General features: G+C 35.6%; 1 protein-coding gene across 1 annotated transcript in view; it reads left to right on the forward strand.

The window, feature by feature from the left end:
* LOC149553090 (GTP binding Elongation factor Tu family protein) overlaps positions 1 to 18,475 on the forward strand; it is a 62,589-nt gene that overhangs the window by 21,754 nt on the left and 22,360 nt on the right. Inside the window, exons 2-4 of the mRNA XM_089788604.1 lie at positions 9,969 to 10,044; positions 10,262 to 10,354; positions 10,710 to 10,784. Of these exons, the coding sequence (XP_089644730.1) occupies positions 9,969 to 10,044; positions 10,262 to 10,354; positions 10,710 to 10,784 (244 nt within the window). The remainder of the gene's footprint in view (positions 1 to 9,968; positions 10,045 to 10,261; positions 10,355 to 10,709; positions 10,785 to 18,475) is intronic.

Consider the following 18,475-nt stretch of genomic DNA (forward strand, 5'->3'; position numbering starts at 1 on the left):
CATTGAACTTCACACCTGAATCTGCACTGCTGAATTGATGAACTGTGCTTTGAATTAGAAATTGTACTTTTGGACTGATTGCTGGGGATTGGCATATTTGAACTTTGAATTCTGAACTATGAACTCTGAGGTTCAAGGTTCGAGTTCAACACTCCAGCCAATGCTATCCTTTTATAAAGCACAACTACACAAAGACATCATTAGTGAAAATCACTAGAAATTATGAGAGGATTCAGGGAAATTTATTTGCAGAGCTCAGTTTTACAAGTTTAAAAGTTGGGTGCCAAAGACAGGCCAACACTCTTCAATAGAAATATATTGAGCACAATAACCTTTCTTTGAACCGTATCTTGCAGATAATGATATTTGATTTCTATGTGTCGACTAGTTAGGAAAAACTAGATTTACTAAAAGCTTTACACAACTTTGAATATTACACATAATCATACTAGGTTCAAAAAGTTGACCAAATAAGCCATTAAGTAATTTGCAAAGTCTCACAGCTTCTTTTGCATTTGTACATGCTGTGACATGCTTTGCTTCAGCACTGCTTTGAGCCGCACAAGTTTGTTCCTGGATGCACCAAGAAATCATAGCTGAACCCAAATTGAAACTACAACCTGAAGAACTCTTTCTATCAGAGACATATCCTGCCCAATCTTGAATCGGAGAAGCCTTTTCAAAGTTAGCTTAACATTCAATGATTTTTTTTATCCATATCCCACTGTGCCACGAACATATCTCAAAATATGTTTGGCTGCGACAAGATGAATCTGCCTTGGTTCACATACAAATTGACTCAATTTATTTACTGCATAACCAAAAACATTCATGAGCCAATTGGCTACCTATACATGGTAGCATCGACTGAATCTGAAACTGCTACATCCTCATGTAAATTCTTCAGATTTGCTTGCACAAGATGTGACCATGGACTTACAATCCAACATTTGAAATCTTTTCAATATATCTATAGTATATTTACCTTGATGTAATATAATACCATTTGGAATTTTCCATAATCTTTTCAATATATCTATAGCAAATTTACCTCGACTTAATAATACCATTTAGACTTTGCCATACCTCAAACCCAAGAAAGTAATACAATAGTTCAAGATCCTTCATTTTAAATTCTGAAGTAAGCTCACTCTTACACTTAACGATCAAATCATCATCAACACGTAGAAATAAATCATCAAAATAGAGCACAAGGATCAACACTTTGTTACCATTTATTTGAAAGTACAAATTTTGATCAACATCATTCTTTTGAAAATCCAAACTTAGAAGATTTTTATACAATATCAATTCTTCCATACTATGCTGGAGGAGCTTGCTTAAGACCATTGGCCTTTTTCAGCTTGCATACATATGATTCTTTATCACGAATTACACATATTTTAGGCTGTTCATGTTGACTTGGTGGTCAGCACCTCTTTCGGGGTTTGCAACATGGCTTAATCGCCTCTTTTGGATCTGGGTAAGTTTGGTGTTTGTGACATTCGTTGACAGCTCAAGCTTTTGGCGCAATGGCAAACATACCAACAATTGGTATCAGAGCCTTGGGTCATGGCTTTGAATCTCAGGAGGTCTTCTTCATTCTATCGGTGCGGAATCTTTAGTTGGTGCTAAGGGGGAGATTGTTGACTTGGTGGTCAGCAACTCCTTCGGGGTTCACAACATGGCTTAACTGCCTCTTTTTGATCTAGGTAAGTTTGGTGTTTGTGACGTTTGTTGATAGCTTGAGCTTTTCGCGCAATGGCAAACATATCAACAGTTCAATGTCGACTTCTTCAATGACATCATTTAAAAATGTTGTCTTAAAATCCATTTGATGAAGTTTCTAGCCCTTCACTGGTGGGATAGCTATAATTGTTCTAATAGAGAAATAGCGAGCTACAGGTGCATAGGTTTCTCATTATCTATGCCTTCCTTTTCAAAAAATCCTCTAGCAACAAATCTAGCCTTATATTTCACTATACTACCATCAACAACTCGCTTAATTTTAAATAACCATTTAGAAGAAACCACAGATTTACCTTTTGATCTTGTAACAACATTCCAAACATCAATTTTATAATAGATTGATACTCTTCCATCATTGCCTCCTTCCACACTTGCTGATTAAAGGCTTGCTTCTTCAACACTCTGAAGCAATTATATGACTCATCAATGCAACATAACTAGCAAACTTTTGAGGAGCTGTATAGATTCAACTTCTTCCATTATGTTTCTAGCGCACAAGGGCCTTTTTTTATTGTCTGGAGTAGCACTAGGACCTACTAAAAAATCAACGGGATCAAGTGGATAAGATGGACGAACATGAAAATCTGAATCTGCAGTCTCTCTCTGAATCTCTAAAGGTGATTTTGGATCAGTCATAACAAAATCTTGAGACTTCTCAACATTTTCTTCATCATTTTCAAAATTAGAGCCTTCTGATAATTTGCAAGCTACAATTTCATGAAATGTGACATCCATGCTGATTTCAATTTGTTTTTGTCTTGGAACATAAATTCTATATGCTTTTGAAGAATCACGATAGCCAACGAAAACTTTTTTCTTTTTTGATGGTTCCAACTTTGTGCTATTTTCTTTAGGAATGTGAATATATATTCTGGACAAGCAAAAATTCTAAAATAGCCATTGTCTAGTTTGATACTTGAGAAAGCTTCTTCAGGAGTAATGTTGTCAAGAATCTGATGTGGACAATGATTCTGAATGGTACTGCTGTCTTAAAAGCTTCAACCCATAGAAAAGTGGGAGGACTTCGATCATGAATCATTGTTTTTGCTGCTTCAACAATTGTCCTATTCTTTCGACCACACCATTTTGTTGAGGATTGTAGGGAACATAAAACTCCCTCTTATTCCCAACTTGAATACAAAAATTATTAAAATTTCCAAACACATACTCTCCACCATTATCTGATCTTAGAATCTTAATTCTTTTGTTATACAAATTTTCAACCAAAGCTTCGAATTCTTTGAAATGAGACAACACTTCATCAATTTCCTTAGATTTAAGAAATTAGATCCAACACTTACGAGAGGAATTATTATTATCAGAAATATAGTACCGATCTCCACTAAGAGATGCAACAAACATTGGACCACATAAATCTAAATGAATGAGTTCTAGAATTTCTTTAGTTCTAGATTTGCTACCATGAAAAGTGTTACCTAGAGTGGATCCCTTGGAAACTGCTTCATGATCCTGATTTAGTTTAGGAAGACGAAAAATGGCTTTTTTCAGAGGTTAGATTTCTGAAATTTAGATGCCCAAACATCTTTTGCCATAACTAACATGAATCAGATGAATTTAGACCAAGTGCATGAAGAGGACAAGTAGAAAGTTTGTAGGGGTTGTCATGATGAACTCCAATTTTATGTGGTGATTTAAAATCAGAATTCTTTTTTGATGCCAAACTTTACCATCAACAAAAGCCACATGATATCCATTATCCTCTAAGGCTTATATAGAAAGCAGATTTCATTTTATACCTAGAACAAATAACACATCACTTAAATGGAGAGGAATACCAGAATCCAATTTAAAAGATGTAGAGCTAGCACCTTTTACTGAGTAACTAGCATCATCACCAATGATGACTTGCAAGTGAGAGTCCTTTTCCTTCAAATCAGAGAGGTGCTCTTTGAATCCATTAATGTGACGAGATGCACCACTGTAAATTAACCATGAATCACTGTTTGTAGGAATATTAGTAGAAAGTGCAGAAATAAAAAGAACACCTTTAAAATTATTTCAAGACTCTTTTTGAGGAGAAGAATTCTCCACATCTGCAACAACAGCTCCATGAGAAGGTTTTGGTCTCACATTGCAATCTCTTGCAAAGCGACTAAATTTTAACCACCTAAAGCACTGAATTCAAGAGAGATCTCTTTTTTCTTTCTTAAATTCAGGAGCTGATTCAAGAATCTTATCAATGAATCTTTTGAAGCTTTCTTTCTTCCCTTTGCCCTTTGTTGTATGAGCTACAAGAACTTGATCATCTTCATGAAGACTTCTATGATTGCTACCTCTTGCTTCCAACCTACATTCTTCTTGAATGCAATTAGCTCTTAATTGATCAAACTTTAGAAGCTCAGCTCTTCCACTAATGTTTTGAATGAATGACTCCAACGAGGGAGTAAGATCATTCATTGCCAACACAAGAAGGTCCTTGTAACCAAAAGTATCACCAACAGCAGCAAGTTGATCTTTGAGTTCTGAAATTTTCATGAAATAGGAGATCACAAATTCTCTTCTTGACATCTTAATGTGCAGCTATTGACATCTTAGAGCAAGATCTCTACTGGTGTTATTAAATCCGTATAGATCCTTCAGAGTGTTGAACATTTCTCTAGCAGATTCTAACTTTGAAATCACTGAAATCAAATGATCTTTGACAGAGACAATCATGACCTTTTTGGCCTTTACTTTATTCTTCTTCCACTGAACCTAACCAGCATCATCCAATGGTTCTTCAACATCAAACTTTATATAGTCGAAAAGATCATTTTCCTCAAGATCAATCAGAACTCTTGGCTTCCAAGAAGCAAAGTTTGAAGATTTTTTCATGAAATAGGAGATCACAAATTCTCTTCTTGACATCTTAATGTGCAGCTATTGACATCTTAGAGCAAGATCTCTACTGGTGTTGTTAAATTCATATAGATCCTCCAGAGTGTTGAACATTTCTCTAGCAGATTCTAACTTTGAAATCACTGAAATCAAATGATCTTTGACAGAGACAATCATGACCTTTTTGGCCTTTACTTTATTCTTCTTCCACTGAACTTAACCAGCATCATCCAATGGTTCTTCAACATCAAACTTTATATAGTTGAAAAGATCATATTCCTCAAGATCATTCATTGCCAACACAAGAAGGTCCTTGTCACCAAAAGTATCACCAATAGCAGCAAGTTGATCTTTGAGTTCTGAAATTTTCATGAAAGAGGAGATCACAAATTCTCTTCTTGACATCTTAATGTGCAGCTATTGACATCTTAGAGCAAGATCTCTACCGGTGTTATTAAATTTGTATAGATACTTCAGAGTGTTGAACATTTCTCTAGCAGATTCTAACTTTGAAATCACTGAAATCAAATGATCTTTGACAGAGACAATCATGATCTTTTTGGCCTTTACTTTATTCTTCTTCCACTGAACTTAACCAGCATCATCCAATGGTTCTTCAACATCAAACTTTATATAGTTGAAAAGATCATTTTCCTCAAGATCAATCAGAACTCTTGGCTTCCAAGAAGCAAAGTTTGAAGATTTCTCTAACTTGTCTTCAACTTTCAAGCCGTTCACCATCTTCACACACTGATGATGAAGCAAAGAACAATCAAGAAGAATGAACAAGATGAAAGAGCTTCTGGTTCACGATTGAAATGCTTCAACTTGGCTCTAATACCATGTTAAAATTTGAACTAGAATCATTTTAAGAAATGAAATATAAAATCTTAAGAAAAACAAACAAGACTTGGTTTTTTATCCTTGAAAAAAGCCTTGTCATCGAGGGAATCAATCCAACCCACCAAACTTGTGCTCATGATTTGAATTTGTAATAAGAACAATTACAATATTCTGTATTCTGTAATATCTTTTATACAACCTCTGATTGAATGAAGATTAGAATGATATCATAGATCAGATGTATTTAGACACTAATAGTGTTCTACTGCCCAAATAACGATTCTAGAAAAACACAATACAGTATCAATAATAAAAACTCAGCCACATATGATCAGTGCCTGATCGAATAATCTCTCCTTCATGGTATTTGCATATGGGGAAATACTAAAACGTACTTTTAGTAATCTTTTCTCTTTGGCGGGGAGAATAGAAGCTGCAGGAATAATACCCGATGACCATGATAAAGTGCAGAGATTATATGAAGAATAATGGTTACAGTCTTACAGAAGAAAATAAACTGATGAGACATCATTGTCTTTATAAACTGACAATAATAACAAAACAACGCAGCTCCAATTGATAATAAAGCAAACTGCAAAATATGAAACCCCTAAAACGGCTCTGCCCACACTCCACGTTCGCATATATACTTGAAGCACGAAATGTAGGATTCCAGTCATCATCAGATTGCACAAGTGGCAAGTCTGAGTCAGCATAATGCTTAAGAGCAGTGGACAGATAGCACAGCTTCGATATAAAAAATCATATGCCAAGACAAAATAATATATGCTGAGAAATATAAGTAAAACCATATGTATTGGAGGAGATAACAGAGCTTGCTTAGAGCAGAGAACACAATCAACCAATAAATGAATAATAATGACATCCATAACTGTCACAAACAGAAACTAGAGGGCTGAAGAGGTACAAACAAAACTTGCAGAAGAACTAATAACCAGCTGATACAAGAGAAATTGAAATCACAGAACTCAGATATGAGAAGATCTGTCTCGGAGCTACATCAGATTTCGACACTAGGAATACCATACAAATGGTCTTTCACTTGACTATATGAGCTTCTATATTTCTTCTATGCTTCCCGCCGCTTGGAACCTAGTGTATTGCGTTGATGTGCTTCAATAATAGTGAACTTGTGTCTCTTTTTATTGTGGGTTTGTCCATGAAGCTTGAACTAGCTGGCATTGTAATTCCATTTGCAACAAGTTTGGAGAACAACACATCTAGACTCCAAACAAATGAAAGCAGAAAAAACCCAGCTCATATAATAGTTTTGTCTTACAAGAATGGAAACAAAGCAAGAGAGCTTATTTGTAAAAGAATAAAGGAAGGAAAAAAATGGAAATGACCTACCTACGACCCAAAATTTTGTACTATGATCTCCTTGGCAGCAAATAGGCTCTTGCAGATATGTAGGAATAGCCATGGTTGGACAACTACGTGACTTGGCAAAACTTGGCTGACGTCAAAATTTTCTTACTTTAAAATCCACATAAATTTGTAATATAATGTATAAGAACACATAAAACCAATGTAACACAAGCACTAGGGGGTGTTGGGCCAAGAACACATAAAATTAATGGAACACAAGCATTGGGGGATATTGGGACGAGTTTCCAAAACAGGGGGACAAAGGGCCTCAATTTCTGGACGACGGTAGGGAGGAGGGGAGGGTGTTTGTATGCTACACATATAGAACATGAAATGCCAGTTGTGAAATGATATTTCAGTATAACATACCAAATTGAAATACTTGAACGTAGCAAAATTGCAACACGAATCAGAATTATTGAACATTCAACATAGTACATACCCAATTGTAACAATCGAAAGTAATAACTCAAATAGAAATTCAAATTATCAGAAAATAGGACTTTTGAGCATCCTCGTGTTCCAGACGTGTCCCAATGGCGCTTGGGATACTGAATGGTGGTGGTGACAGTACTTGGGTACTCCAAGTACCCGTCCCCAAGATGTCCCAACATCAGGTGCTTCAGGTTTTTTTTTTTTCTTTTAAATTTTAAATTGTTGCCGGGGGGGGGGGGTGTGTTCATGTGGGTGTTCACTGCATAAAATGGATTACAAAATCTCTAGTTAGTTTTTACTTTGAGTCAAAAATCAATTTAAATTCACATCTTAGTGTCATATGAATGTAAAATACAAATTTGTATATGACATTTACAACTTTAATCCATGGAAAATATGGACCCAAAACAAGTATAATATGTTGATTTTCAATCCAAGTTACCGGTTCAGGTGCAGATGTATGCGGGTACGAGAACTAGGTGTGTGGATACATGAATTTTTTTCTTTGGGTTTTGGGTAGGTGTGTAGATATTTACACAAAAAAAAAAAAAAAAAAAAAAAAAAAAAAAAAAAAAAAAATCAAAACTATAGGAAAAGAGGAGATAACAGTGGCAAATATCACAATGGCTTACCAAAACTAAAACCTTATACATGGGCCTGGTTTTATCAAATTCTTTAGAAAACTGGAGATGACATATAATACAAAATTACTTGCAACTGTTGTACAAAAAATCATGCACCGGCTGATGATCTCATCTTTCTTTTCTGTTTCAACTTTGCATCATACAGGAACAGCTCTACTGTATATACACAGACTACCATCTGCTAAGAGCTTGGCTCTTCCAAGTTTTAGTCTTATGGACACCTGCAATGCATTTAGTAAACAAGTGCATGAATGAACAACTGACATAAGCTATTCGACTTATGATTAGCATAACATCCAAAAATTAAACATATTATCCACATGCAAAAAAACCTTTTTTTGAAGAACACTGAATGGCTTGATCTCAGGTACACAAATTAGATAGAGAAATTCAAGTGGCTAGGTACATAGGAGGGAAGCATGTGGGCCTAAATGAGGATTAGTATCTTCAAATTGACTATCAAAACTATGATTAATTGACACAGTCTAGCAATGTTGCCTGACAGCTAGATAAATCCATGCATACAGCATTTAAAATAACTGATTGTCATGATGCATAACATGAGATTTTGCTATATGGCCTACTTATTGAGTATTGATGTCTTCTAGATTATATTTATTATTATGAGTCATGACTACATTCCTCAACTTGATACTTCAGTACATTGCATAAACCAGGCAAATGAAGCTGATCTCCTTCAGAAGTTGATCCTAGATTCAGACGGATTCACTAAGGATGAGCACCTGGATGCATTCACAGGGTATTCAGATGCCCCCCCTGTGCATCTGCACCCAAATGCATCTGCACTGGTATCTAGGGGCAGGGGGCACGAATCCAGTAACTCTGTTGAAAACCAAAGTAGGGCTTAGGGACAGAGCCCTGAGAGGGATTGAGGGGCATTGGCTTTGATATTTTCCCTATCATCATACAGGATAGGAGTAAGGGGCGGAGCCCCCACCATCAACCCCAAATTAAGGCCTTCAAGACTACATGGAGAGACCTTTGGACTTGTGAGCTCCACAAGATTTTGTAAATGTATTGAAGGAGTGCGAGATAAAGAAGAAGTTGTGAAAATTGATTGTTTTGATGCTTTTCTATCCACATACTAGGTTATTTTGTGTTGGCAGGCAAATTTCATGGCAAACTTGCTTGCTGGTGACTTGCTGAAAAACTGGGAAAAACTCACAAGCTGAGTTTACTCACGTGTAGCTTGGCCAAGGGTCTTTCACAAGAACTTGTGATTTTGCAAGTTTTCAAACTATTGAGATAGCATTCCAATCACTTTGGACCCTTCAATGATCAATCTTCAACTGTCTGTCTAATGACAACCAGGATTGGAAATTAATAAGTATATTTGGTTTGTGTCTTTTGCATTCAAACCAAGTTAAATGAATTTGTTTAACGTTTCAAAGTGTTTAGTGTCACTTTAGGGTTAAGGCTCACATTTTTGTGTTGATTAGTTAACCTCTTAGTTAAAAAGAAACAGATTTAAAATAGAGTCCACCCTAGGTTTGCCGTGTTCTTCCAAATGGACCCATATTTACTTGGGTCCACTGCAGAGTGAAGTCGGCTGAATGTTGATATGTTTTGTTGCAGCTTGTGTAGTTTCATAGGGTAACCAGATTGAGAACAAATTGGACTTGGATCTGGGGATTTCCTTTAGTGCACTGGTAAAGTAGGGAAGTTTGATATACATAAATATCTGCATATTGTAAAAAAAAAACTTGGAAAAACAATATGATCCAACAGATGTCGTGGTAATAAAGATGGTTTATATTTTGTTGAAGTTGTTGTTTCTTAAAATATTGTAGTGTTTATTTTGTTTATTTTGGGGAACCTCATGCAAATAGCTGTCCAGTTACTTTTGAGCCTTAAATTATTAATCTTCAGCTCTATTTTTTGTAATGACAAGCAAGAATGAACGTTTAGCAAGTCTAATTTGGTATGTGTATTTTGCATTTACAATGAGGTAAATGAGTATGTTTTAGTGTTTCAAATTCCTTTTTCTTTCGCATTTAAATTGTTTCTTAAAATAATTTACAGTATTGATAATATGTTAGTTTAATTCAGGAAACCTCATGTGAATATTGGAACCATTGGACATGTTGACCATGGGAAAACGACTTTAACGGCCGCAATTACGAAGGTTTGAAAAAATTGGAATCTAGCTTAAATATTTATTATATGAAAATTGCTATATGTTGTCTGTGTCTTTTCCTATTTCTGATCGTACTTAATTTCCATCAGTGGCAGTTTTAGCTGTGAAATCTATTCCTTATTAGCTTTTCTAATCCTAGCGAATTTGCAAGATCAACAGTGATTAGTGAAGTGTGATGTCTGTGATGTTTTTGTTTTCTGGGCAGGTATTGGCAGAAGAAGGTAAAGCTAAGGCAGTTGCTTTTGATGAGATTGACAAGGCTCCAGAGGAGAAAGCCCGAGGAATTACCATTGCTACGGTCAGCTCTTTTCTAAGATTGTGATGTTTTATTATGGAATAGATGTTTGTTTTGATCACTCACAACTATTGAAATATATTGTTGGCTTAATATGGTACATGTAAAAACAGCAATTCCTGGTTTGATTTTTGGACATCTTTATTTGTTTTCTGGATATCAGCTTTACTTATTTTTTCAAGTTGGCTTGTCTGTATACAACTCCTAGATTTATGCAGCACTTATGTATTTAATGCTATTTATAGACTGATGTTGAACTTTTATTTTTTGATCGTAGTTTTCCAAAATTACCTATGATATTTAGGCTTCTGCTGAGTATGTGTATCCTTTCTTTAACATTATGCTTGTTTACTTTCAGGCACATGTTGAGTATGAAACAGTCAAGCGGCATTATGCACATGTAGATTGCCCTGGACATGCAGACTATGTGAAAGTAAGATCAATGTATTTATTATTTAAATATGTTATTTTCAATATGAAACAGATTGTGTAAAGATGGGAAAATCTGCGAGTCATGCGGAGGACAACCATAGATCATTGTTGTAGTTAGGCTGAAAGATCTATCATTAATGTAATGCAATTGCATGTTGTGGGAAATTTTCTTGAAAAGCTACAAATTGTTGTAAAGCTGCAAATATCATGCACTTTCTAAATTTCTGTCTGTGTGTACATCTATAAGCTTGTTCACCACATGGATGGCAGTTTGAGAACTTTTTAAATTTTTCATTGACAAGTAAGATTGAACAGTTGAATTTTTTAAAAACTAGGCACCTAAGTCACAAGCTTCAAAATCGAATTCGAGTTCGTCGATCATAAACTACGGATAAAATTCAGCAAGGGTAAAAATTCGGAAAAAAATCGACATTAAATTAAACTTATATATATTTATCTATTTTTAAATATAAGTAATATATCTACAAAATTGTTAAAATAGTTTGACATTGCTTAATAATTAAACTAAATAAGTAAAATATTATTTTAAAATAAAATAATCTTATTATAAATAACAATATTAAGTTAAATATCATAAAACATGGATGAAGTTCAGAAAGGGTAAAAATTTGCTTAAATCAAACTTCATGGATGAAATTCGGCGAATCTTGTGACTTAGCTTGGCGCCATCTGATGGGGGAGGTGCCCAGCTTTGATCAATATTGCATAATTCGACACCTTTCAAGTATACACTCAACTGTTGTTTTCATTTTAAAATTCGTTCCACGATTGTTGTTTGGCAAAGGCTCTGTAAGTTTCTTAAGAGATTCTTCTGGCTTTAAGGTTCCTTTTTCTTTGGTGTCTCACTGAATGTTATCTACTGAACGAATTTTATTTCGTATTCATAGATGCTACCTTATTAAAGAAATCCTTTCATATCTTATACTGGCACAAGTATTGTAATTATCTGAAATAAAATCTTTTTATACAAATTAATGCAGATATTATCCTTATATTTGTTTAGCTTAGCTTATTTGAAGAGTACATATGCTTCCAAATTTCTACCGACCAGTGGCTTCTCAGACTGCAAGAAAATGCTGTGTTTTTCTACACAGATGGAAATCAATGGTGACTGAACCTTTTCTCCAGTTATCAACTGTGATTCTTTCCATTGGCTTTATTTCATTTATGAATTTCAGGTTAACTATCTAGGAAACACTTCCAATTAAATGGGATGCAATCCCTTAATGTTTATGTACTGGATAGTGATATAGAATTTTATCCCAGTTGGAGGGTGTGGTAGTCTCTCCAATCACATCTGTAATGTCCCCTTGTTGGACCTAGAGACAACTAAAATCCTATGTTACCAGATTAGCTCCTGGAAGGTGGAATTCAAGATTCGGTTTGCTGCAAAGTCAGATTTGGTGCAAGAATTCTGGACGAATTTGGAAGATTTTTGATTTGGACAGAGGAACACAAAATGAATTTGGGGCAAATATGACTGAAAACGTCATTTTCTTCGACTTCTTGTAATTCTTATTGGCCAACTTAGGTCTATTTGACCTCCAACCCTAAGAGTGACCAGTAAAAAGACCAAAAGGATTGTTATATATGTTGTTTGTGCATTTGAGGATGAAAGGAAAATCTTCTTGTCTCCATTTGCGTATGAACTTATTTGCTGCTACACACACAGACGTGTGCGCACAGACACACACACACAGACACGCGCATACAGACGCGCGCACACAGACACACAACACACACACACACCCATGCACATGCTTCCGCACATGCACATAAAATTGTACGGGCAAACCTAAAATGAATCCAAACCCAACCCAAAAATGTTTTGGACGAGTTCCAACCTGAACCCGTGCTGGAATCTGAAATGGCAACTTAATCAAAAAGATTAATTAAGTTATAATTAAAGACGTAAACTTATTATTAAAGAAAACTAACATGATACAAAGGAACCATTGATAACCGTACAGGTCATTGCACCGGTCAAGATATGATTATGCAGGACACATCTTTATAAGATTAATCACCTATAACCAAATGAGAGATCATGCTAAGCAAACTAGTGATTGAAAGGCAGTGTAAATATCATAAAGAGTATTAGTCATACATTAAGAAGTCGATATAGTTTCAAGGATAGTTTATATCAGATATGGTATAGGTCCGATGAATAGAACAGTTTGCTGGTTGACTTAAATAATACATATACAACCTGAATAAGCTATACTGGCAACCATATGAGAAGTCAAAATAAACACGATAATACTCACTTGCCATATGTTGATCAAACAAAGTCGAACAAAGATTAACAGTGATTTGGACGTATTGATAATTGTCACAGCAATTAACAGCAACTTCAAACTATTGAGGTTACCTTCCTTGAACACGACTACCCCCTCATCAAGGCTCATGGAGATTGGTTTGGCGGGCCAGATGTTTCTGCGATATATGTAGCATCAACCTTGAAGCAAACATGATAGTTTCGATTGGGGGCAAGCAATTTTACAACATACAGCATATTGTATTAAGCAATCCTCATATTAATGTCTCCCTCAAAGCACTTGATTACATCAAATATTTATTATAACAAATGACTAAGAGGTAATCTGTATATACTATATATAAGATGGATTAGTTACAGAGATTACCCTTTTCTTAATTGAAAATGGTCAGCAGCTTATATGACATATTCGCATACAAGAACTTAACAAGTTAATCATGCAATCAACACTGTCAGCCATAAAGGGTGTGATGATCTTATTAATTGATTCACTATGTTAACAATGGTGATCTCTAAAGGACAGGATGTGACAAAGGACCATTCCAAGAGGCATTTCTTTTAGGAGATAAAGGTTTAGATAGGTTTCCAAACAACTCAAAGGAAGGATTTGGGGAGATCTGGAGAAGACTTACGCACTGCATTTATCAGACCAATAAGTTCTTGTTTGTTGGCTGGTAACAAAGTGTAACAGCAAGGGTATGATTTAATACTGCTTTGCAGGATATAATATTTGAAAGCCAATAAGGATTAGGGGCTGATATATGGTCCAGTTCATGTCATATAGCATTGGTATCAGTTTATTATATTAATGATTCAGAATTATATAACTATGCATACGCATATATTTGTAAATCATTCATAATCTATTTGAAGTTTGTATATTCATAGCCTATCCCTTAGCCTCTTGCTATAGCCTCTATTGAGGACAGATAGGGTGCAGAGAACAGCTGGAGTAATTCCTCACAAGTTGGGTGAATCCCGAGATCGGCTAAGGACATGTATTTCTGAAATCTTGAGGGCAGAGTCCGGAGATGGGTATGAATAATCTTGAGGGTATCCACTTGTAGATTGTCCTTTGAGTGCTCTATGACAAGTACCCCCTGTCCTCCTTATGGTTGAGAGTGGAGAGAAGTAAGAAAGTGGGTTTAAATATGTTAACTGTAAAATACAATATGAATTACTCATTGCTTTTTAAAACTAACTTGATTTAGTTGCATAGTAATGCATGTTAAACATTGGAAATCAACAACCTCCTAGTAGGGGACATTATAACATCTGTCTAAAAATGTTTTGTAGTAAACAAATGTTTTGGCTTCTCTTAATATGCCATGCGTTCTTGGAATGGCCCTGAAACATTGATGTGTTGCAGAAGGGCTTGGGCTTCTGTCATTTCTTTTTATGCTGAGCATGCACAAAATATTAAAATTTAATATATATTTTTTGATATGTAAATAAGGGAAGTTGGTCCTTCATCCTTTATATATTATCTGAAATAGAGCAGTTACGTAGTGAAGAAAATCTAGCCTTAAACATGCTCAAAACAGGACATAGACACAACCTTTGTCCAACTACATTAAGATGTAAAGTTACACACAGAACTCTCTATTCACCATACCAGATTACTATTACGATAATAGATAAACGTCTATTATTAGCTAATGGTAATCTATTTGTAATCTATTGTAGATATTAGAATGTTTCTAATATTTAGTTAGCTGTAGATAATTGTTAGTTTTCTCTTAGCTATAATAGAAGTTTTCTATTCTTTATGATCGTTTCCTAAGGAAACATCGTTCGATTTTTTTGTATATATTGACCTATTGGTCTATGTTAATAAAAATATTTTCCAATTACTTCCGTAATATGGTATAAGAGCCAATACTTCAGGTTTTTTCAAAAAATTTATAATTTCTTTTAAAATTATTTGCTCAATTTTTTAAAAATTTATTTATGAGATTGTCTCCATAGCTGGTCTAGGGATTCTGTTTTTTTGAGAATTTCATCTGTAAAAGAACCTCTTTTTTTGGCTAGGGTTTGAAGATCTGCAAAATGCATCTGCAAATCGCATCCATAAAAATAAAAATGAAGGTCGCTTTTCTCCTGCTAAAAAGCGTGCCCTCTTTGCACAATTCACGAGTTCATCTATTTGTTGGGACTCAAAATTGCACTCCCGTTTTGAATACCATTTTGAAATTTTGAGTCAATTTGAGCCCCTATAAGTGCATTTAATGCATGTGTACCCAGCTGTCCTTTTGAGACCTATGAGGTGTTTTCTGTTTCTAACACCTTTCATTTAGCATATCCGTGTGTCCTATGATGTTAAAGTGTCATTCCGGAGCATTCCGTGAAGTTTTGTTTTGAGCAATGTTCAGATCTGCATTTTTGCTCTAGTGTCAAACAGCAACAGGAAGCATAGTTTGCATTTTAATATCTTGCATCCGGTTAAGTTTCATGACTCATCGCTTTGGGAGTGTTGTATGCATATTAGAGAACCTATGTTTCAGTTTTCAAGTCGTTTCGATATGTTTTGACTAGGTTTTGAATTTCTCAAAGTTGGTTGTTTACTGTTGTCATGCTAATGTAAATTGTTTAGAATTCTAGGAGACCTTGTTTGACTAGTTATAACTTTGACCCAGTTGACCCTAATGAGAAGATTCCTTTTGCATTGCATTCTAGGGGTCAAATAGATGATATGTTTCAGATTTGAATTTGTGACCAATCCGTTTGAATAGTTTTCAAATGTGATTCCAAATGCAATTTGTGATGTTTTACTGGTGTCAAGAAGTGCAGATTGATCAGTAGCCTTGTTCTGGATGTCATAACTCTAAATCCGTGATAGTTGAAACCAAATGGATTGTACCACCGTGTTCTACTCTAAAAATTCTTGAAGTGTGCCAGTTTTCAAATCTTGACAAATCCGACTACACACTTTCCTAGGGCCATTCCGTTTGCAAAAATCACTTTTCTACTAGTGTTCCCAGTTCTGCAATTCTGAGTACCCCACTTTGAACGCTTGCCAAATGCGCCTAGTTATTTGTCATGAGCCCAAATCACAGGATTATACTTTCCTCGTGATAGTGAACTAATGTCCCAGTTTTCGTGCCCCTAAGTGTCAATTTGCCCTCTCTTCGAAGCTAAAACTGAATGTACTTTATGGTTTTCTGACATGTTTGCTTATAGGGAGTTTCACGAAGGCAATTTTGATGGTCAATATCTTTTGATTGAGCGATCGTCATGATGTGAGATTTTGTAGGTTGAAAGAATTTGTACTAGAGAATCAGTGTGTCAGATCCTGAGGCTCAATCAGGAGTTTCTGTCAGTTTTTAAGGCCAGTCAGAGGATCTCTTGGCAAATTAATTTTAGTTAGTGAAGTAGGCTCAGTAGACCAGTCCGAGATGTCAAGGGTTTCAGTTCAAATTTTTTTTTAGTCAGACCCGCTTTGGGCTTGACTAAAGATTGTTGTGATTTTGATTGAGGAATAGAAGGCGCTCAAGTGATGCTATAATATTCTTAGTCACCACTTCATTTTAGGATGTGTGCAAAGCAATGAAAATCCAATAGGTACGTGGGTAATATACACAGTGAATGATAAAGAAGGTGAATATATAAGGGAGGACCCACTATGTCAAATTATTTTGAATCTATGTAAGTGCCTAGTTGTTATAACTTACACCAAGTCTTGGTCAATGTTTCTGGAGTAAGAAATATGTGGTTTCTTTTTAGTAAAGAGTGTATTAACTCGAAATGAGCACAATTGTTCTGCAAGGGAGCAAATCAAGAGGGGGATATTCATGACTCTTGTTGTCAATGCTGAGATAGGTTCTAAAAGCTTATTGTTGTCGTAGTTAACTATAGCAATGGTTTTCTTGTGGAAACATTCCATAAATTTTAATGGTAAGAGCCTCTCATCACAAATAGGTTTTCAACACCAAGAGGGAATCACATTATATATCCGGAGGTGCATATGCTGATTGATGCAAAGGGAAAATTGAGAGTTGAAAGTTTAAAATATTAAAGGCCATGGTGCTTAAAATCAGCGTTGGAACAAACCATTGTTTGGGGATTGCAGTGCAACTAGAGACGTTGGAGTTAAGAAGGGCGGAGTAAGAAATGCAAAAAATCAACGCAATGAGAACATTGAAGGATGCTTGAAGTGTACCAAGGATTTGGAGCATCAAATAAATGAATTTGAAGAAAACGTAAAGAGTTAGAACATTGAGTTGCTCAGAATGATTTTAAAAAGGAGCACATCAGAGGAGTAAAATTTTTAAATGGATTGGCATCCTAAAATTGAGTCGGGCATCAGGTTTCTTATAAGGCGTCTTATGCTGTATGGGAAGGTGTGATCTTTCATTTGCTTCATTAAAAATTGAACAACTATATACGCATAGCATCCTTTCATTTCCCATTTCCAAAGCATTGCGTTCTAAGCACATTTTATTGGATCAGAAGAAGAAACTTGGCCGGCTAGGGTGGGCTGTGTACGGGTCCTCCATCAGAGGTATTGAGCTAAGGAATTTTCATGCAGGGACGGTTTGCAATTTTGTGATTATCCATGCTGATTTTGTTTTAACGCCTTTCCTCTAATACAATCGATTTCTCTTCCAGTGCAATCGGTAGGTAGCTGTTGGATAAAACAAGTATTATGCCTTCAAGATGAGCAAACACCATTGTAACGGCATTAAAATAGAGAGGCAGCTTATGTTTTGGTGGGAGCTGCTGTGATAGATGCTGGTGCTTGCCTAGGACTCCATGAGCATTGTTACGGGGTTTCTTAAACTTGATTACTTGCCCAAGTGAAATATGAATGAAGAGATATCAAGCTGATGGATTATTAAGCCGCTGGATGAAGAGAGTCTTACCATGTTATTGGCTCCAACTTATGATAAAGAAAAGATATGGACTTCTTATTGTCTAGAGTTTTAATCATTAAGAATGTCGGTGCCAAATTTTTAGGAGATCGCGTAAAGAGAGGAAGCCAATGCGTTGGAGATGGGCATGGTTTTCTCTGCAATAAAAAACCTTTATTCTTTTCCTCCTCGTATCCATGAGTGGAATGAAGCAAAAGGCGAATCACGAGCAACTTTTTCCTGTAGCAGGTCATGCAAGGCTTTATTATTGTGGATATAACTCAAAACCATTTGTCCCACATTGGGCAAGCGAGGGCATTTTAATTTTCTTAAATACTAAATTACTCAACTAGTTAAGTGTCTGTAAGATGCACGTGCTTTTGGAGCACAAGCCTCTCACGTGGGGCCAGGTTGGCTGAAGGATAGGGATAATTTTGAACAATGTGCATGATGATGTGGCATCAATGACTATACCAGCTGGACGAATCAGAGCATGCCATGTGGTGCCTGGGTGGACCAATCACAAGGTGACACATGGTACAG

Source organism: Cupressus sempervirens, chromosome 6 (assembly GCF_028749045.1).
Source record: "Cupressus sempervirens isolate cs-2001-9-10 chromosome 6, ASM2874904v1, whole genome shotgun sequence".
Classification (NCBI taxonomy): Eukaryota; Viridiplantae; Streptophyta; class Pinopsida; order Cupressales; family Cupressaceae; genus Cupressus; species Cupressus sempervirens.